We start from the raw sequence: 21,351 nt of genomic DNA on the forward strand, positions 1-21,351 counted from the left end.
GATTCCGATTACCCAGTCAAAAATTCAGCAGTGATCGCAGGAAGGCACTGCACAACTGGCGAATTACGGTAGTGTACTCCGTACGAAGGTACGGAGTAATCCGTACATAGTTACACTACAACCCCTGTCGTTGGGCCCTGGCGTACCCGGAAACAGCAGGCCCAGAGGTTAAATTAGTTAAACGGACTATGTGAAATGGCACTCCATCTCGCCAAAGCCCCAGCGGCTGGGGAACTGACGTAGTGCGCTGCGGCGCTGCGTTGGTCACACTCAGCTCTCCCGTCGCCGGATCGGTTGTCGCCGTCCTCACTTCACTTCTTCAATTGACTCGCTTGTTTCTAGAAAGAAGAATAAAGAATATTTCCTGCGCCGGGATTGCGCCATTTGATTCTTCTATACAGGTCTCTCGTTGCACTCTTTTTTTTCTTTTCTTTTCTGTTTTTTCTCATGAACAGCTCATCTCCTTTGTCGAGCATAATTGACGTCGCGGCTTGCAACACCAAAAAAAGGAACTAAAGAACCCAGATCGCGATGCTCGGCGCTCGAGCAGCTCGACAAGTGGGCCGTCTTGGCCCCCCGGGCGCGAACCTGACAGCACGGACGACCCAACGGAGCAGGATACGGCTTCAACCCTTGTTCACGAGGACGCGGAGTATTACTCGGCCAGAGGCTGCAGGGCGAAGCGAAGGAACGACGAGGACGACGACGAGGACGACGACGAGGACGACGACGACGACGGACCTTCATCCCTCGAGGCCTCTCTTCCCCGCGCCCCTGGTGCTCGCGCGCCAATTATCGGGCAAGCCCCTCCTGCAAGGAAAGCGGCGGTTGCTCAACTTTGCCTATCGCGCCGCGGCGTGGCTCGGCGGCTCGGTGCTGCTGATCGGCGTCGGCGTGCTCGGCTTCTTCCTCTACGACGCCTCGACCTACCACACGCACCCGAGCCAGGCCGACGTCGACATCGCGGCCCTGGCCCTCAGCCCCCGCCGCGGCGGACCCAAGAACCTGCCGATCCTCGAATACTACATCGACGATGACGACAGCGAGGAGATGCGCCGCCAGAAGGACAAGCCGAGGCTGGTGATACTCGGCGGCGGCTGGGGCGGCGTCTCGCTGATCAAGGAGCTGGACCCGGACAACTACCACGTTACCGTCATCTCTCCCGCAAACTACTTCCTCTTCACGCCGATGCTGCCGTCCGCCACGGTGGGGACGCTCGGGCTGCGCTCGCTGGTCGAGCCGATCCGGAGGATCGTACACGGCATCGGCGGCCACTTCCTGCGCGCCCGCGCCGAGGACGTCGACTTCTCGGCCCGCCTGGTCGAGGTCTCGCAGGTGGACTGCAACGGCGTCGAGCAGCGCTTCTACGTCCCGTACGACAAGCTGGTCATCGCCGTCGGCTCCGTCACGAACCCGCACGGCGTCAAGGGGCTCGAGCACTGCCACTTCCTCAGGGACATCAACGACGCGCGCGAGATCCGCAACAAGGTGATCCAGAACCTGGAGCTCGCCTGCCTCCCGACCACGACGGACGAGGAGCGCAAGCGGCTCCTCTCGTTCGTCGTCTGCGGCGGCGGCCCCACCGGCGTCGAGTTCGCCGCCGAGCTCTTCGACCTGCTTAACGAGGACCTGATCCAGCTGTTCCCCCGCCTCCTCCGGAACGAGATCTCGGTCCACCTGATCCAGAGCCGCGACCACATCCTCAACACGTACGACGAGACGCTCTCCAAGTACGCCGAGGACCGGTTCGCGCGCGACCAGGTCGAGGTGCTGACCAACTCGCGCGTCAGCGAGGTCCGCCCGGACAGCATCGTCTTCACGCAAAAGGACGCGGACGGCGGCATCGTCACCAAGGAGCTGCCCATGGGCTTCTGCCTCTGGTCGACGGGCGTGTCCCAGAACGAGTTCTGCCGCCGCCTGGCCAAGAAGCTCGGCAGCGCCCAGAGCAACCGGCGCGCGCTCGAGACGGACACGCACCTCCGCCTCAACGGGACGCCGCTCGGCGACGTCTACGCCATCGGCGACTGCGCGACGGTGCAGAACAACGTTGCCGACCACATCGTCACCTTCCTGCGCAGCCTCGCGTGGAAGCACGGGTCGGACCCGGAGCGGCTGCAGCTGCGCTTCTCCGACTGGCGCAGCGTGGCCGAGCAGGTCAAGAGGCGCTTCCCCCAGGCCGTCGGCCACCTCCGCCGGCTCGACAAGCTCTTTGCCGAGTACGACCGCGACCAGTCGGGCACGCTCGACTTCGGCGAGCTGCGCGAGCTGCTCCGCCAGATCGACAGCAAGCTGACCAGCCTGCCGGCCACGGCCCAGCGCGCCCACCAGCAGGGCCAGTACCTGGCCCGCAAGTTCAACAAGCTCGCCCGCGCCACCCCGGCCCTCCGCGCCAACGACATACTCGACGGCGACCTCGACGCCGCCGTCTACAAGGCCTTCGAGTACAAGCACCTCGGCAGCCTCGCCTACATCGGCAACTCGGCCGTCTTCGACCTCGGCAAGGGCTGGGGCTTGGCCGGCGGCCTGTGGGCCGTCTACGCCTGGCGGAGCATCTACTTTGCCCAGAGCGTCAGCTTCCGCACCCGCGTCATGATGGCCATGGACTGGGCCAAGAGGGGGTTATTCGGGAGAGGTGCGTACCTTTTTTTTTTCCTCCCCCTTTTCCTTTCCCTCCCTTTTTCTCTATCCCCCTTCTCTTATTTGGCTCATGAACCCTCGAGTCGCGAGTGTTTAGCGATGTGCGTGTGTGTGTGTGTGTGTGTGTGTGTGTGTGCTCACTGGCTGACGTATGGGCAGACTTGATGAGCTACTGAGCGAGTTCCCGATATCTACTAATATGCTCCCACGTACGGGCTTTGGATATCTTAGTGCGAATCCCGTGTGCGACTGTGACTTCTCATTTTCTCCTTGGAGTTCCACAGCATTTATTGGAATCTAGAGTCGAGATATCCCACGATCATGCAAGCGCACCACATTTACAAAACGTGGGGAGAATGTATGTTATTGGCACTTTGCGGCGGTATATATCCCGATTTTACTGGCAAGTCTCAAACATATCTATCTAGTCCATGCTCCGGCTCTTGTTCTCTTATCTTCTGGGCATTTCCTACTTCTCACATATGCAACCGCCTAGATGAAGTTCTCACACCGCTTCCCAGCATTGCTTATTTCTAAGCATGTTCTGAGTATCGAAATGAAACCGAGTAGCCTTTTTTTTTACCTTTATAATCATTGCGTGTGCCTCCCCCTGGCGGTGGAGTTGGCACTCGGCGGCGCAGGCCACTCGTCGAGCACGACGGGCTCGCCCTCGAAGGCGAACTGCACACTCGCCTGGGCCGGCTCGTCGAGAGTGAGGGTGTAAGTTCCCGGGTACAGGATTGTGTTGCCGCGCTCGTCGTGGCGGGCCAGGTTGCCGACGGTCCAGTCGAGCGAGACGGTAGTGGTGGCGCCGTCGCCGTCGCCGCCCTTCCCCTTCAGCCCGCGCCCCCGCGCGTACGAGACCAGCGTCTTGATCGGGTACGCGGCGCCGGCCCGTACTCGCCCGACACGAAGGCCAGCACCACGTAGTCGGACGCGCGCTCGCCCTCGTTGGTCACGCGCACCGTCAGCGGCGGCAGCGGGCACGTGTCCGGGTACGTCTTGTCGCAGTCGCGGAGCAGGTCCCGGATCGGCGTGGTGGCCGTCGCCGCCGCCGCCGCCGTGCGATGCTGCTGCTGCTGCTGCTGCTGCTGGGTCTTCATCTCGCTCTCTCTCTCGCCCTTGTCCTCGCCGTCGCCGTCGCCCGCCCCCGGGAAGAAGGGGTGGGGGCCGAACTCGGCCCGGAATGTGGTGTAGTAGTGGAGGCCGAAGCCGAAGGGCCGGACGGGAGTCGGGTACCAGCGGTAGGTCCGGCCCGGGTCGGTCGCCGACGGGCGCAGGGTCATGTCGGTCAGGGGCACCGCGTCGGTGTAGTTGGCCGGGTACTGGGTCACGGGCAGGCGGCCGGCCGGGCTCTCGGCGCCGTTGATCCTGTTCTGTGCCGCATTTTACCCGTATTAGCCTCGACCCACAACTAATCCAGATTGGATTCCCCCGGGGATCCCTCTTGCATGGGAAACAGACAGGGCGGGAGCAGAGGCGTCAGCGGGTTTTCCGGGTAATAAAATAGGCGTAAACAGTCGCCGTGGAGCGTTGACCGCGGGGACAGGCGGCAAATGAGATCCTATTGGGGCGCATCGACGGTGCAGAACCGAGGTTCCGGGACCTGGCAGAGCGGCCAAGGAGCCCCGCCATCCAGCTATGCGCCTCCACAGAAGCCGACCGATGCTCGGGTTGCATCCCGAGATCGTCGGTATTAAGGAGAGGGGAGAAAAAAGGGGGGGTGGGGGAATGAGACAACAACACTTAGGCGCGCCAATTAGAACTTCAACGAGCCTCCTTCCTGCATCCAGACAAGACCGAGGTCGAGCCGGGTCCTATGCAAGCGTCCCGTGCCGCGTGATGTCGCTCGTAGGCGTTGACAGGTTCTCAGCTGTTTCTTGAATCCCCGGGAGGTGGACTAAAGGGGCAAGAGGGGCAAGAGACCATGGTAAGCTCCGGCGCCAGCCCTCCCGTTGCGGAGCGGAAGCCGAGGACCGACCTTCTTCTGGAGAAGCCGGGCTGCCCGCGCGGAGGCGGGATCCGCCTTTTTTTAAACCACTCCGGGTTGTTGTCGCGAAGTGCGCTCGATTGCAACGTCAGTGTCCAAGCGGCAGGCGTATCACGACCCGGTAAGGGGGTTATGGCATGTGTTCTCGGCTTCCACACACCAAAACTTACTCGTATTCGTCCTGATCTTGGTATGTCACAAGACAAGGAGTTGTTTGAGACGAGTCCGGCGCGCGTACACAGTGGTGCGGAAGAGCATACGGATAGTATAATGACTGTTCAGGTTCCGCGAGGCCAATGCATCTCCGTGATTTGAGTGCATGGAATGGGTGACATAAAAGGGGGAACACGGGCAGCAGTCTCCTATGGCAGTAGGTATCTTTCACCCCGTAGGGACGACGACAAGGACCCGTCAGTGATTAATTAGCAGCAGTTTTTTTTTTTTTTTTTTTTTTTTTTTTTTTTTTTTTTTTTTTTTTTTTTTTTTTGTTTTTAAGGGACTCAAGAATACTCCTTTCCGCCATCGTGGCAGCGTTTAGACTCACCATGCATCCGTTTCTGCTCTTGCTCCTCTCGTCGGTCGCGGCGGCGAGCCCCCTAATGGCGCTCGACAAGCGGCAGCAGGCGACACTTTGCGAGCAGTACGGCTACTGGTCGGGCAACGGGTACGAGGTCAACAACAACAACTGGGGCAAGGATTCGGCCTCGGGCGGCCATCAGTGCACCTACGTCGACAGCAGCAGCTCCAGCGGCGTCGCCTGGCACACGACCTGGCAGTGGGACGGAGGCCAGAACCAGGTCAAGAGCTTCGCCAACTGCGGCCTGCAGGTGCCCAAGGGCAGGACCATCTCGTCCATCAGCAACCTGCAGACGTCCATCTCGTGGTCCTACAGCAACACCAACATCCGCGCCAACGTGGCCTACGACCTCTTCACCGCGGCAGACCCGAACCACGCGACCAGCAGCGGCGACTACGAGCTCATGATCTGGTCAGTTTTTTCTTTCTTTTTTTCTTTTCTTTTCTTTTCTTTTCTCCTGTTTTATTTTCTTATCCATTGCTTCGCCCTCGTTCCTTAACCCTGCTGACTGTCTCTTCTTGTGAATGATGTAATTAATAGGCTGGCGAGATTCGGCGACGTCTACCCCATCGGCTCGTCCCAGGGCCACGTCAACGTGGCGGGCCAGGACTGGGAGCTGTGGACGGGCTTCAACGGCAACATGCGGGTCTACAGCTTCGTAGCGCCCAGCCCCCGCAACAGCTTCAGCGCCAACGTCAAGGACTTCTTCAACTATCTCCAGTCCAACCAGGGCTTCCCGGCCAGCAGCCAATACCTTCTCAGTAAGGAGACGAGATCTCGAACAGCATACCATAATTATATGCCTGCGGTACACAAGTGCACTAACCCCCTTTTTTTTCCCGTTCGCAGTCTTCCAGGCGGGCACCGAGCCCTTCACCGGCGGCGAGACCACCCTCACCGTCAACAACTACTCTGCAAAAGTTGCTTAAACAGGAAGGCCGAGGATGCCCCCTCTCAAGGCCTTTGGGGTTTCACGAGCTCTCTTCTTTTCAAGAGCTGTACATACATAATTAGCGTACCGAGTCATGGCTGTTTGTCAGCTTCAAACCGAGTGCTCGCCCACAAAAGAGGGGGTGGGGGAAAAAGGGGGGGGGGGGGGGAATAACCAATAAAGCGTTTGAAACAAACGAAAAAAGGGAGAACGGGAAACACCCAACGTTACCTTCCTTTTTTGAGTGTTAAATAAAAAATCGGGTAAGCCGCAGTGTCAGTCCCACTTACTCGAACCACCTAGCAGCCCATCGATAACCTCTCTTCTTTCCATGTCCAAAGAACAGCGTTTCAAGTTATAGACTATCTGAAATTCGTCTGGCAGATCGGGGTTATTTGCCTAGGAATGAAGTGATTCGCATCAAGGCCCGTCTATCACCGTAATACAACTAATTAATACCCTGCCAAAGTCGGGGCTTTGGTCAGAGCTAAGAGGCGCCATTCTTGCAGCTGACCCTAGTGATTACTATAGTATATCTACACAGAGTTCTGGCGAGGAAATAAACAAACCACAACAAGATTTGTTAATTAACTCTATACAACCTACTGACAGGACGTGCTCTCGGTCCGGCCCGAGAGCTCAGCAGACAGGGCACTTTGGACTCAGCCCCTCACACGTGTCACCTTGCCCCAGCCTCGACATGTCACTCCGATTCCGACGAGTCCGACGGTAAAGGAAGGAAACAACGTTGACAAGCCCCCTGCCTCACTCCCCTCGCACGCTCGATTCCCCAATGTTGACGTAAGCATCTGGTCTCAGCCATCTCCCTACCAATGTTGGCAGTCAGCGTAATAGTAATAGATATGAACGCACAATTGTAGCCATGCCTAGGTACAAGCTGATAACCTATATAACCTTACAGAGTCCTTCTAATTAGGTCCTAATTACGCGAACCGGGGGTCAAACCACCCCGGTATGTAGCACAAATCCAGGTTCAACCTAATTAACCATGTCATCTCAGAACCAACAGTGGGCGCCAACTTGAGACGTGATGGCGACGGCTTGAAATCTAATACCTGACTCTAATTATAACTAACTAGTCCCCACAACTCTGGCTAACTAACACATGGCGAGCCTGTGATTCTCATCATTGGTCGTAAAACTTCATAACCGCTTTTAACGTTGCGGGTGTTTGCATTGAGGATAGTGCTAACAGATAGTTAGACACTGTGGTGTCTGTAACCGGGTCTTCCAATTATCATCGCTCTCATACGCGCGGTAAGCTATAATTACAGTAACAACGTAGAGCATACAAGGCTCGTGGCTGTGACAGCCTTATTTTGTCAACGCGCAATTAACTACCTTGGTACCCAGGCGCGTGCTTCTGCCCCTGCCGCCGCCTTTGTGTAATCTGGTGAACCAATACCAACGGAGAAGGGGCGACGGTGCATTGTTCTAGAACCACGAGACACAGTGTTCTGACAAAACGGCCTACCAAGACCGGGGTGTCGCACACTCTGCAAAGATTGGGGGTTGTGACGGGCCAGAGATATCTCTCTCCATGTCGGAAGCTGTGGAGCTTCCAAGTGTATTAGCCACGCGTTTGCCACAGCTGTATAAGGCTGTTCAACGCATTGGCCAGTCCCTTTGTCTATAAATACCACTCTTTTTGTCTCCTTTGTAGATAGTTTAACAAGGCACTCTTTCCTTCATACAGCTACCCACTGCAGACACTGCTTTCAATGCTCCCAGAGCTCCCACTACGTTCGGCAGTTATAAGCCCGGCGCCTTGACTACTCCTCTACCAACATATCTTCAATATCAGTAGTAGCTTCCTCTATTACGAACACTCATATCCTACTTCCATACGTATTCGATGACGTGTCTACCATGTCCGAGATCCTAGTCGAGACTTCTACGCGCCTTACCAGGCCTAGTTCCTAGAACTCGTAGTATATTAAACTATAGTCATAGGCTAAATTCGCCAGTATATAGGACTTCGTCAACCCTAATGGCGACCGCGAGCCAGATCTACAAGTTCTAGAGCGCCTAACTCGTGAGCAAGCTAGGAACAACCTTATCTAGGTATTATAGGAGTAACTCTAGGGAGGAGGATTATCGCCTTCGATATCTAGTAATCTAATACCTTTAGAAGAAGCTATTATAGCTAAATTCGTATGACTAGAAGACTCCTTCTATAAGAATATCGTACGTACTATAGATATTGGTAAGCAGTTAGGATAGCTATAACTCTAGCTAGTATATACTATAGATCCTAAACTCTACAAAGCTATAAAAGTATATAGGAAGAAGGGTATTAACCTTATTAGGGGGATTATCTAAGCGCTTTATACTATACTTATATTATCTATTGTAATGCTCTATATAATAATTATAGTATAATATATAGCTAATCTTAATATAGCTAAGCGTTTAAGAGTTACTCTATAACGCTAGATTTATAACTTTAATATCGCCTTCTAGTAAGCTATCTAATATAATATCCTAGAAGTATAGGGTATATAAGGATTATATACCTTTCTTAACGCTATTAGTATATATATCTTACTAGCCTAGGTAAAGTATAAGAGGATAAAAGTCGAGGTTACTAATAGTCTAAGAAAGCTACTTCTAGAGCTTAGTTCCCTTGTTATAATAGCTAAGATCCTGATTAATAACGATATATAACCTAGAGTCTCTTGGAAGTATAGAATCTTCTTAATAACTAATATACTAATACTTCTTATAGCTTAAAAGAGTAGTAAGGAGAGAGGTAGAGACTTGTATAGAGATTCTTATAGCGGTTAGCGATATAATACGAGATATCCCTATAGGCGTCTAAGATATCTATAGGATCTAGTAGACTGCTATATACTTAAGTAAGCTGTCTATAGTAACGAGTAATACTTATACCTTTCTAATAAGGAGTATAAGAGGATTTGCTAGGAGCTTGATAAGCCGAAGCAGGCTAGACTAAAAAATCAACTTATTACTAAGTAGGGGGAGTTATCCTATTCTAGGTAGTTAGGGGTAGGATACCCTAGTTCCCTTAATACGTTAATTATTAGCCCTTAGCTACTTGGTAAGCTCTTGACTTACTATAGGACGTTTAGTATAGTTACTCTATAGCATTATCCTCTTTTAGAAAGCACTCTACTAGACTTATATAGTATAACCTACTTAGTTAATAATAAGAAGTTCCTTTTGCCTAAGACGTTTATTAAGGTAGAAGATCCTAAGTTCGTTAAAGCAGGTATAATAATCTTTCCTATTAGTAGGAGGGGTACTTAGGTAATCAAGAACGTTCTAGATAGACTATATAGACTATATATCAAGAGCCTAATACTTAAGGATATCGCTATCGTCAAAGGATTTTATATTAATATTATCTTAGAAGCTCTATTACTTAAGGTAGGTACTTAGTACTATAGCTTAGATTGCTCTCTATATTTTAGAACATTAGAAAATAACGTTATTCTTTGTAAGTTAGAATGTAAGTATAATCTTACCTTCCTTAAATATAAGCTACTTTCCTACTACTCGAGCTTCCTAGACTATATCTCAATTAGTAAAGTAGATATTATAAACATTTATATATCCTTATAGAACGTATTCGCTATATATATTAGAAGGTTATATATATAAGCGTTACCTACTATAAGAGAGGATACCAAGGATCTTTAGCACTTAAGAGCTAGCTACCTTAGACTAGAAGCGTTAAAAGCGATTATTAATAATACTAGAAACGTCTATATCAAGGGGATAGTATATATTAAGTATAAGAGCTACGCTTATACTTATACTACTAAGGTTATTTCAAGAAGACTACCTAAGTAAAAGTCTATATACCTATTCTAGTAAGTAGCCTAGGATCTATTTAACTATCCTAAATCGATTAATAGATCGCAATGGCTACTCGTAATTGTTAACGAGTATAATAGGAAGCTCTTCCCTTTCCTCTTAATGACAAAGTCGCTAGACCAAATCATAGGAGTTATCTAGAACTTCGAGAGCTAGGTAAGACGCTAATATAGGCTTGCTATCTATAAGATGAAGTAGGACAATAGTACTACGACGATTAGTTTAGTAAGGCGTATACTAATACATTACTAGACTTAGGTAATAGAGAGTAGGATTAATCTTAAACTCTTACCTTTATATACCTACGAGCCTAATAGACTAGCGGAGCAAGTAGGGCAAGAACTAATCTTATACTTAATCAAAATACTTAATAGCACGAATCTACCTATAAAGCTCTAGTTAGAAAGTGTATAAGTGGTAGCGTATTTACACGCAATAAGCCTAAGCTATACTTACTCGTTTAAAACTCCTAACAAAGTACTCTATAGCTAGTTCAAATAGTACTTTTACTAGTACAAACCTAGCTTAATAATTACATTAACTAGCGACTTATACCTAGACTAGAGTAATATCTTTATATATAGATACTAGGTATATATCCTCTATAAGGATAGGGAAGCTAAGCGGCATATAAAGGACTTTAAGATACTACTATATAGGCTAATAGGATATCTTATAGGATATTATATATCTAATATCTATTACGTTTAGATACCCGAGCTTGATAGGGTTATTATAACTTGTAACGTTTACTTCGATAAGAAGACTTTCTACCGTCTAGGCAAAGAGTAGCTAATAGAGCCATCACTAGTAGTGGCAAGCTAGGAAATCAATCAATTCAATCTTAGCAAAGATTCCTAGGATACTAAGTTTCTCTAGTAAGCGATACTATAGACCTGCTAACCAGTAGAAGACTCTATCATAGTAGCTTAGCCGCCTCTATTATAAGAGAGTCTGGCGGTAGATTAACCTCTCTAATAGGGTTAAGACTTAGGGGTAAGGGAGCTCTCTAATACGTAGCCTATAAGCAAGTAATTAGTTCTAGAGACTCTTATAATAGAGATATAAGTAATAGATAAACTTACTAAATAGATAGAGAGCTTTAGAGGACTCTTAACCCCTAAATATATACCTAAGTCCTTGGTAATATACCCCGCGCTAGCTAGTAAAGGGGATATCTATTAGGAAGTAGGAGGGTTTAAATTAGGGCCTTCCTAGTCGCTAGCTAGCTAACTAGATACTAGGGAGAGTAGGGGAGCCGTCGAATCTAACAGAGGAATACCTTCTATAGAAGAGTCGTATACGTGTAGTATAACGAAAGAGCTAGAAACTAGGGATAGTACTACTAATATATTATATCCTACTAGGCTAGAGGAATAGAGTGTTAAGTGAAGTCCGGATTAGCTAATATACCCTCTAGAAGGTAGAAGCAAAGGAGAAGCTATTTAGTAACCTCCTATAAGAAGAGGTAGAGGTAGGAAGAGGGCTTATATGCCTAGGGACCCTATATAGTCAAGTAAATGGCTATAAAACAAAGAGAGGGTTAATTACTATTACTCCTTTATCTATATAACTAAGGAACTCTAGTAATAGTTCTATAAGACTTACCTACCTAATCAATAGGAAGCTTACCTAGAGGATTAGAGTATATAAATAATATATACGGTATTTGCTACCACTATACGATAGAAGGATATAATATACCTCGGAGCAGCCCTAAATAAGCTATATTAGTATATTAACGATCTTATTCGTGTTCCTAATAACTAGCAAGACCTATATAATTACCTGTTAGGACAGTAGTTTAGAGATATAGCTTACGAGGAGATATATAAGTTAGAGAGCAGGGGAACGTAAAAGATTATACCACGTAAGTAGGCAAAAGTACGACCTATCCCGTTAAAATAGGTCCTTATATACAAGTTTAATAAGGACGGTTTCTTAGAGAAGTATAAGGCGAAGATCTATATATAAGGAGATCTATAAGATATTAGCTTAGTAGAAAGTATATATATAGCTACTCTAGCGGTATAATCGTTCTATATAATGATGGCAATTATAGCGTACTTCGACTTAGAAGTCAAACAGTTCGATATAACGTAAGTATTCCTTAACGCCAAACGACCAGAAGACGATCCCATTATCTATAAACTACCAGAAGGATTTAAGTAGCTAGGGAAATACATAGAGTTATAAAGAGCTCTATATAGCTTAAGAGACTTGCTACTCTTATAGTATAAGGAGTTCTATAAAACGCTTTTAGAACTTAGGATAGAGCTATTAGGAGAAGAAAAGTGTCTCTTCCTAAGCTATAATAAGCGTATCATCCTAATCTTTGTAACAAACCCAACTTAGACTTCTTCTAAAAGGGTTCAGACGAAGGTAAGTGATATAGGACAAGTATACAGGTCGTCTAAGGGATTCGGTAAAGCCAAAGGGTTCATAACAACAGGGTTATCTCTTCACAGTAGTATAATACTATTAGAAGTACTATAATATAAGTTACTATCACTAGTGAACTCCAGAGTCCACCAGAACGAGTGACTAGCTATCTAATATACTTGTCTAGTTCCCTTATTCCTAGGTGTTCCCCCCTTAGATTCCGATCGTATAATCGCTACTACGATCCTTCGATCATTGTTCGGGTGCTCGCCTTGATCGAAGTGCGATCACTGCGATCACTGCGATCACTTTCTGATTAGTCCTTAGGTCTTGTGGTTCCTGATTGGTTCCGTGTGCCTTGTCGGGTCACCTTATACGGCTACATCGTGACACGATGCCCCTCCCCTAGGTCTTTCGTCCTCGAAAGACTTAGGTCCGTTTCAAATAACGCTAATACCCCCCCTTGCTTATATATAGTCGTGTTCCTTAGTCCCCCTCCTCTCCTTCTTTTATAATGTCGCTAAGATGACTAATCGTATAAGAAAGAAGTCGAAGTCTAAGCCTACTACGTCGACTCTTCGTACTAACTATCTCCTAGCTACGATTCTTTCCTTAGATAATCTTTTAACGATACGTCCTTATACGCCGTACGAGTCTAAAGGCCTTAGTTTATACAAGGTTTCGAAAAGCGATTCTTCTCGATACGCAAAGTACGTTTGTAACAAGCGTTCGAATTATAACGTTCTTAGCGTTTCTCCTGCTTAGCTTCGGTCTATTACAGCTTAGTATCAAAAACTTGAAGATAAGCTTATAGCTGCTAAGGAGCAGGTCCTTTGTCTTTGGAAACAGAAACGAATGTGGTTTAAGAAGATGATAAGGGCTATCGCTTAGGGTATTAATAGTATAGAGGAGTTAGAGCGAGTAGAATGTAAGGAGGCTAAAGCGGCGGCGGTAGCGGAGGCTTCTAGGGTTACTACGTCTTCTTTAACCCTGTCTCGCTTATCCGCCGATTTCGGACAGCTTTAGGATTCTATATATCCTAAAGTTCCTTTAGATCCGTCCTTACTAGCTGATTTCGGGTTGGTTTCGGGTCCGTCGCTTTTGGTCGGTCAGGGTTCCTCTAGTAGAACTACTAAAGTTTCTCGGGGTAATTTAGGTTCTTAACTAGTTCCTATAAGTTGTCTTCTAGTCTAAAATCAAGCTATTTGACTAGATACTATAGTTCCCTATTAATAATACGTAAATCTAGAATTTCTTCGACGTCCTATTCTTCCTCTTTATCCTCTACTTCGATATTTATAGCGATCTTAGCGTTTTTCGGTACTAGTTTAAGAAGTGAAATATGAAAAATATCTGTCTGTAGTTATATAGATAACGGTAACGATAGTTAGTAGTTAGATGTCGAAATTCGTTCTTTGATAACGAAGGGTCTAACCTTCTTAAAGTCTAGCTTCGTATTTAGTCATTTGGTTTGTAAGTTTCGTACGATCAGGTAGACTTTGTCTCCCCTCTCTAGGTAAGGTCCCTTGAGCCTATATTTATCGTAGTGGTTCTTTATTCTAGTTCTAACAAACTCGAGTTCCTTTTTAAGTTTCTTATATAATGTATATATCTGTTCTACTTTGACTACCGCTCTTGGCACTATGACCTCTGGTCCTTGCCTTAGGTCTGCTTTATATCTATAGTTTATAAAGAACGGTATAACTTTGGTTATTTCTGTCGGCGTCGTATTATAGGCGAGTTATACTATTAGCAATAGCATGACCTAGTTATCTTGTTAGTAGTTAACGTAAGAGCGGAGGTACTACTCGATAACCTGGTTTAGTTACTCCGTTTGTCCGTCGGTTTATAGGTGATATACCGTTAACAGCTTACTATTAACGCCTAATCGTTACATTAACGCTTGCCAGAACTTCGATACGAACTTGGTATCTCTGTCGGTAATCTATTCTTATAGCCAAGCGTATACTAATGCAACTTGCTAATAGATTACGTCTGCTAGCTATTTAGCTATTCAGGACTCCTTATAAGGAAAGAAGTATACCTATTTAGTTAGGCGATCTACTATAGTAAGAATACTATTGTAGATTACTCCTATGGCCATGTCCTTAGATTCTAGTAGTTTTATAATAAAGTCTATCGTAACTAAACTCTATGGTTTGTTAGCTATTAGTAGTGGCTAAAGTAGCCTATACGGCTTGTATCGTGCTATCTTGCTTCGATTATAGATATTATAGCTCTATATAACTTCCTTAACTTATACCGTTAACTATAGAAAGTCGTAGTGCTTCTTAACCTATACAACAGTTTTTATAACTCCTTTATATCCTCCGAGTTTTGACTTGTAAAGTTCTCGAATCATTTATAGCTACTAATCTTCGTCATAGATATATACTTTGCCTTGGTACTAGAGTTTTCTATCTTTTTCTTCCACTCCGCTAGGTACTACTAGTCTAGGTACTACTTAATACTACACTTCGTTAATCCTTTCTTCTCGAAAGATTGCGTAACATTCTAAGAACGAGTTAAGTAGATCATTGTCTATAGGTATCTACATTTCGTGGTATAGCGTTCCGTCTATTTGTTCCTTGAATAGTAGTGGCGTTGTTTCCATTTGTCCTTTCGTATGATCCGTTCGTCGACTTAAGGCGTCCGCTTGTACGTTCTCTTTACCTTTCTTATAGCAAATCTCAAAGTTAAATTCTACAAGGAATTCTACCTATCGTATTTATCGTCCGTTAAGCTCTTTTATCATTATAAAGTATCGTAAATTTTTGTAATCTGTATATACTTATACTAGTTCGATTATACTACTAAGGTATAGTCGCTATTCCTTAAAAGCTTTGATAATCGCAAGTAGTTCCTTATTATAGATTAGATAATTAAGACGTAGTCTATCGAGCTTTTTTGAAAAGAAGGCTATAGGATATAGCTTCCCTTGCTTGTCCCATTGTCCTAACTATCCTCTAATGACGTAGTCTAAAGCGTCCGTTTCTACCTCAAATGGCTTCTTAGGGTCTAGCAGTACTAGTACTAGATCCTTAGTAATGGCGTCACGAATCTATATAAATACTTACTCATGTCGCTCTTCCTATTAGAACTTAGCGTTCTTCTTAGTAAGCTCGTATAATAGTTATACGATCGCTCTAAAGTTCCTAATAAATATCTAGTAGAAATTTACAAACCTAATAAAACTTTATACTTCTATAACTAACGTTAGTTATAGCTAGTTCTTAATGGCTTTAACCTTTAAAGGTTCTATCCGGATTTGTCCTAGGGATATCTTATATCCTAAAAACACTATCTTTTTAACGTGGAATTCGCTTTTTTCCTTATTAACTAATAGCTTATATACGTATAACGTATCTAACACTACTCTTACATACTTTCGATGTTCGTCTATCATCTTAGAGAAGATAAGTATATTGTTGAGATAATATACTATAAATTTATCGAGAAAGGGTCGGATAGCTTGATCAATCAGGGCTTAGAACGTTACTAGCGTGTTCGTAAGTCCGAATAGCATGACAAGGTACTTATAGTAGCTATAGGGTATCCTAAAGGCCGTTTTCTACTCGTCGCCTTCTTTAATCTATATATAGTTATAGGCTGATAGTAAGTCAAGATATATAAAATATTAGGCTCCTACTAACTGATCTCGGAGCTATAAGATTAGCGGTAATAGGTATCGATTCTTTATAGTCTATTCGTTAAGTTACTAATAATTGACGTATAACTATAGCTTTCCGTCTTTCTTAGGCATAAATAGGATTAGGTAGCCTGCTAGCGATGTCGATAGGCAGATATATCCTCTTTAAAGGTTCTCCTCTAAATATCGCTTAAGTTCTTCGTTCTACATCTAGCTCATATAGTAAATCTTAAAGAACTTTAGTCGTGCTCCTTCCTTAAGCTTGATCTCGTGATCCTATAGGCCGTATTCTAGTAATCCTTCTAGATACTTCGGTTCGAATGCTAGGTGTCCCTCGTACTCCTTCGGTACTTCCCTAGTCTTGTCTCGTTTCTCGGTTTTCTGATAGTATATAAACTTAGTTCCGTCTATGGCAATACTAGCGATTTCTCCTGTCTTAACCTACTACTCTAATTATAGTGCTCCGTATTTGTCAACGGAGAGAACAGCTATCGGCGGTTCGGCTTGTTCCTCCTATTGTAGTGTTGATGTCGTTATACCGCTTCTTCTAGAGTCTATAATGGTCTATCTACCATTGCCTGTCTCTTGCGGTGGATCCGTAGGATATACCTTCCCTTAAGCATCGTCCGCTCGCGATCCTTGCACGCTCCCTATCTTGCTAGTCAAATACGACTCCATCCAGGGTCGTAGGTAGCTACCATTCTTCTAGCTAATATCTAGGTTATAATCTTTATACTATAGTAACCCTAGTATTATATCTTTGTCGTTACCTATATCTATAATGCTAAATATAACTATTATAATCTTCCCTGCTATAGTAATGTCGATCGGTTCGGTCTCCCTATATATCTATTATGTCGGGAATAGCCCTTTGACTATACTATACTTCCGTTTTATTCTCTAGGGTATCTATAGCTAATTTATAAGTGTCGGCGAAATTAGGTTTATCTCTACTCTACTATCTACTAGTACGAGCATTTCGTACTACTTCTATTATACTATTATCTATAGTCGCTTATCTTGCCATCGTCATCTAAAGATTATAGCGATTTCCTATGTTTCTGCCGGGAGGTCTCAATATAGTGGTCTCTTATACTAGTTCCTCCTATACTACGCTACTACTCGCCGCTATATAGGTGTTAATGGTTTTCGGGCCCCTCGAAGGGCTCTAACCCGTTTCCCAGGTCAGTATTAACCTCTTCGATTGTTCGACTAATAGCAGCTTCGTCAATCATGCTCATTTCCACGAGCCATTAAGTGCTTATAGCTTCCTACTATTAGGTCCATTCTACTTTCTATTATACACGCTATAGCTTTATCTAAAGCTCCCAAATTCGCGATTTCTTTTCGTCTACGTAATAAAGATAATCGTTACTCTAGTATAAGTCCTATATATCTCGTCCTATTCTATAGTACCTAGGCCAGGCTCGTCTTAGAACTACTATAATACCTTCTAGACTCTGGGTTTCGATCTTCTAGAGTAATTCGGCCGTTCTATTTCCTGCATTATAGACCTATTCCATAGGGCGTAAACTTCCGTCCCCGTTTTCCTATCGGGTCGGCTAGTGATTGTTTTCGAATTTGTCGTAGAAGTGGTATCGGCATTCGTATACTATATACTAGAACTAGGGCACTTGTATATATGCCTTATATCGAGGGTATAGTTATATAGCGTCACCTAGAAGATATTAGAATTCTTTTCTAAATCCTTCCTACTATATATAGACTATAGGTGCCTTAATGCTAAGGTAAAAATGTTTCTTCTAGTAGCTTTCCTACGTACGTTCGTCTTTTCCACGGTTCGTGTATATAAACTAGTACTTAGGGTTTTATATATTATAGCTAAGTTACTAATCGTTAAAATGTTCGGTATAACTATCAGGTCTATTATACATTATAGGCTATTCCCCTTTAATAGTCTCTATAATATGTCGGAGTTCCCTTATCTCATTCCTAAGCTCTTTGCTCTACTAAGTGAATCGAGTCAGGCGTTTATCCCATTCATGTAACTCCGTATTAAGCCGGAAAACTTCGTTATAGTACCATTCGATCTATTCCTAAAGGAACAGGATATTCGGTCCAGGTTAGTCAACTTCTTAGGTATCGGTTATCTATAATCCGTCCCGCCTCTATATAACTATAAAACCCTACTACCTTAAGGCTAGGAGAATCGAAATCGGTGGTATATACTCCCCTGCTATATCCTATTCGGCAATACCTATTTCTAGGTCTATAGTGACCAGTTCGAAGTACGGCGTCTATTCGTCTTCGCCATTATTATTATATTCGGGACTATCCGTGTCATTGTCCCTATCTTTATAGCTTGTAGCTACTACTTCGATGACGTCCTTGGTTTCGTCGATAACTGTAGTTTCCTTTCCTAGGACTAGTTTCTAATCTTTCTTTAGGCTTCGACATTCTCGCTTATAGTATCCTTTCTTTCCGTAGTTATAGTAAGTAACGTTAGACTTGTCTTTAGCCGTCTTCTTCTTGTCCTACTTCTATGCTATATCCATATCTATAGCTCTAGGATACATCCTATATAAGGTACTAATATACGCTCGCTTTTTCTTATCGTTAGCCTTAACTATAGTTCTGTTTATTTGACCTTGTTTCTATTACTCCTATATGTAGAGCTGATCGTCGATTCTAATAGCCTATATAATATATTCGTCTAGGGTTTTAGGCTGGTTATACTTATATAGCTCATCTTTGACCTTTTCCTTTAAGCTATTATAGAATAGTTATATTAATGCCTTATTATTAAGCTAGGACTTAAGTATATCCTATCTAAACTATATAGCATAGGAGGCTACTAACTTAGTCTATCGGAGATTAGTAAGCCTTTCTTAGATATAAATCTTCTCGTCTTTATCGCTAAAGACCTTCTAAAGCTCTTCTTCAAAACGGTCGTAGGATTAAAAGACTACCTATATAAATGTATCTCGGTCGTCCTTATCTTCCTTAGTGAGATAGTCATTCTATATAGGTTCAAACTATCTAAGTGCCTTACCCTCTAGTCTTATAGCTATATAGAAGACTTTGGCTTTGTCATCCGGAAACTTATTATTATTAAGTCAGAAGTAGGATCAGAGGTTGGTTAAAAACCTTACAAGGTCCTCCTTAGTTCCTCTGTACTTACTAGGTGGTTCGATCTTAATATAGCTTACTTTGGTAGTCTCGAGTGCCTTGATTTTAGCGTAGGCCTTATTAACTAGTTTCTATAAGTACTTTTCGCCGTTCTTAAGTTCCTTGATTCGAGCTTAGGTAGCCTTATCTCTCTAGTCTAACTCCTAGATTCGCTACTAGAGTTAACCAAGCTAGGCAAGCAGCTATTCGGCCGTGACGCTAGTAGCTATATCGATATCGAGGTCGAAGTCACCTCCGTTCTAAACCATAATAGAACAAAGGGAGTAATAGCAATATATAACAAACCTAACTTAGACTTCTTCTAAAAGGGTTTAGACGAAGGTAAGTGATATAGGACAAGTGTACAGGTCGTCTAAGAGATTTGGTAAAGCCAAAGGGTTTATAATAATAGGGTTGTCTCTTTATAGTAGTACGATGCTATTAGAAGTACTATAATATAAGTTACTATTACTGGTGAACTCTAGAGTCTACCAGAACGAGTGACTAGCTATCTAATATACTTGTCTGGTTCCCTTATTCCTAGGTGTTCCCCCCTTAGATTCCGATCGTATAATCGCTGCTACGATCCTTTGATCATTGTTTAGGTGCTCGCCTTGATCGAAGTGCGATCACTATGATCACTGCGATCACTTTCTGATTGGTCCTTAGGTCTTGTGGTTCCTGATTGGTTCTGTATGCCTTGTCGGGTCGCCTTATGCGGCCACATCGTGACAATCTTCTATATTGACGACTTCTTAGTCTTCTTCTATAAAAGTAACGCTATAGTGGCTAAGCACGTAATAGAAGGAATCAAAGCTCGTTATAACGTCTATAAGCAGGGTAATATTAGTTGGTTCCTTGGTATTAGGGTGATTCGAGACTAACCTACGTATAAGATATAGTTAGTCTATAACTAATATATTAGAAAGGTAGTAAGAAGATATAGACTAGATATGCCTAGCGTATACGAACCTACTCCCTTAAGCTATAAAGAACTAAAGAAGTTCAAAGGGAGTACCATTAATATATAGATCAAAGAGTATTAGGAGCTTATTAGATCAATCCTATACTATATAGTTATACTATATCTAGATATTATATATACCTATTTAGTACTATCCTAATATCTAACTAACCTAGGGCTAGACTACTTGTTAGAGGTATAGCAAGTAGTAAGATATCTGTTTAGGAGCTCTTGCCTATTAATTTAGTATAGAGGTAAGCAAGCGCTAGATAGTCCGACGCTTATAATCATAGGGGACGCTTCGTATATAGATAATCTAGATATATAGTATTCGTTATAGGGATATATCTTCTTCCTATTCGGTGGTCCTATTATATAGAAGGCGTTACGTTAGGATACTATTATAATATCGAGCATTAAAGTAGAACTTCTAACGCTCTCCCTTATAATAAGAGAGGCTATAGCGCTTAAAAGGCTATTTACAGATATCGATCTTAAGCTTAGAGAACCCTAGAATATCTACTATAATAATTAGTAAACGATTAGACTAGTGATAGCTAAGAACGAACATATCAATACTTGCCTATAGTATATAGATATCTATAATATATAGTTATACTAGGAAGCGGCGAAAGGAATATTTAAAGTAGTATATCTATTAACTAGTTAGATACTAGTAGATAGGCTTATAAAATGACTTAGCTAATAAGCTTTCGAGCGCTAGAGAGTACTCCTTAATCTTTAGGATATTAGTTATAGGCTTATATAACTAAGGGGTAGCAAATAAGTTAAATTCGAGAAAACAAACTAGGGTATATATATAAGTACCTAAAACTCTACCTAGTACTCCTAAATCTATCTATATAACCTTCTACTATTAGTCATCACTGGGATTAATAGCTTTACCCTTGCCTTTATCCTTACTAGGAGACGGTATAGCACTTGACACGTTATTAGAAACGCTAACGCAAGCCTTATAACCCTCCTTAATCTTTCCTAACTAGTGGAAAATATCATATACGGAGCAGGCGATCTTCGTAAAACATACGAGTTTAGCCTTATCAACCTCGTACTCCTCCGTATCATCCTTAACTTACTTAGAGGAAACGCTAGCACGTTTAAGGTTATTCCAAAGAACTATATATAACTTCTTAAGATCCTATACGTAACTATTAGCACTTCTATCTCGCCTATATATTAGGGGTAAAGGGCAGGATCTAAGGACTTATAG

General features: G+C 44.2%; 3 protein-coding genes across 3 annotated transcripts; 2 read left to right on the plus strand and 1 right to left on the minus strand.

Moving 5' to 3' along the window:
• The first annotated feature begins 185 nt into the window (after positions 1-185).
• Positions 186-3,038, plus strand: P884DRAFT_291834 (uncharacterized protein). The gene is made up of 2 exons (XM_069444124.1): positions 186-2,632; positions 2,797-3,038. Exons 1-2 carry the CDS (start codon positions 532-534, stop codon positions 2,811-2,813), a joined length of 2,118 nt encoding a protein of 705 aa, XP_069297742.1. The 5' UTR covers positions 186-531; the 3' UTR covers positions 2,814-3,038.
• Positions 3,039-3,228: 190 nt separating this feature from the next.
• P884DRAFT_269439 (uncharacterized protein) lies at positions 3,229-4,566 on the minus strand (the record flags this gene model as incomplete). Its single annotated transcript, XM_069442270.1, has 3 exons — positions 3,229-3,507; positions 3,549-4,013; positions 4,564-4,566. 3 exons carry the CDS (start codon positions 4,564-4,566, stop codon positions 3,229-3,231), a joined length of 747 nt encoding a protein of 248 aa, XP_069297743.1.
• Positions 4,567-5,172: 606 nt separating this feature from the next.
• On the plus strand, positions 5,173-6,133 carry P884DRAFT_277305 (glycoside hydrolase family 12 protein; the record flags this gene model as incomplete). The annotated part of the gene is made up of 3 exons (XM_069443058.1): positions 5,173-5,615; positions 5,745-5,965; positions 6,054-6,133. 3 exons carry the CDS (start codon positions 5,173-5,175, stop codon positions 6,131-6,133), a joined length of 744 nt encoding a protein of 247 aa, XP_069297744.1.
• Positions 6,134-21,351: the final 15,218 nt, after the last annotated feature.

The sequence above is a fragment of the Thermothelomyces heterothallicus genome (assembly GCF_042370625.1).
Source record: "Thermothelomyces heterothallicus CBS 202.75 unplaced genomic scaffold P884_scaffold_10, whole genome shotgun sequence".
NCBI classification, from domain to species: Eukaryota; Fungi; Ascomycota; class Sordariomycetes; order Sordariales; family Chaetomiaceae; genus Thermothelomyces; species Thermothelomyces heterothallicus.

Bases quoted from the DNA above. Each gene is read 5' to 3' on its own strand.
- P884DRAFT_291834 (XM_069444124.1), top strand. From the start codon at position 532: ATGCTCGGCGCTCGAGCAGCTCGACAAGTGGGCCGTCTTGGCCCCCCG.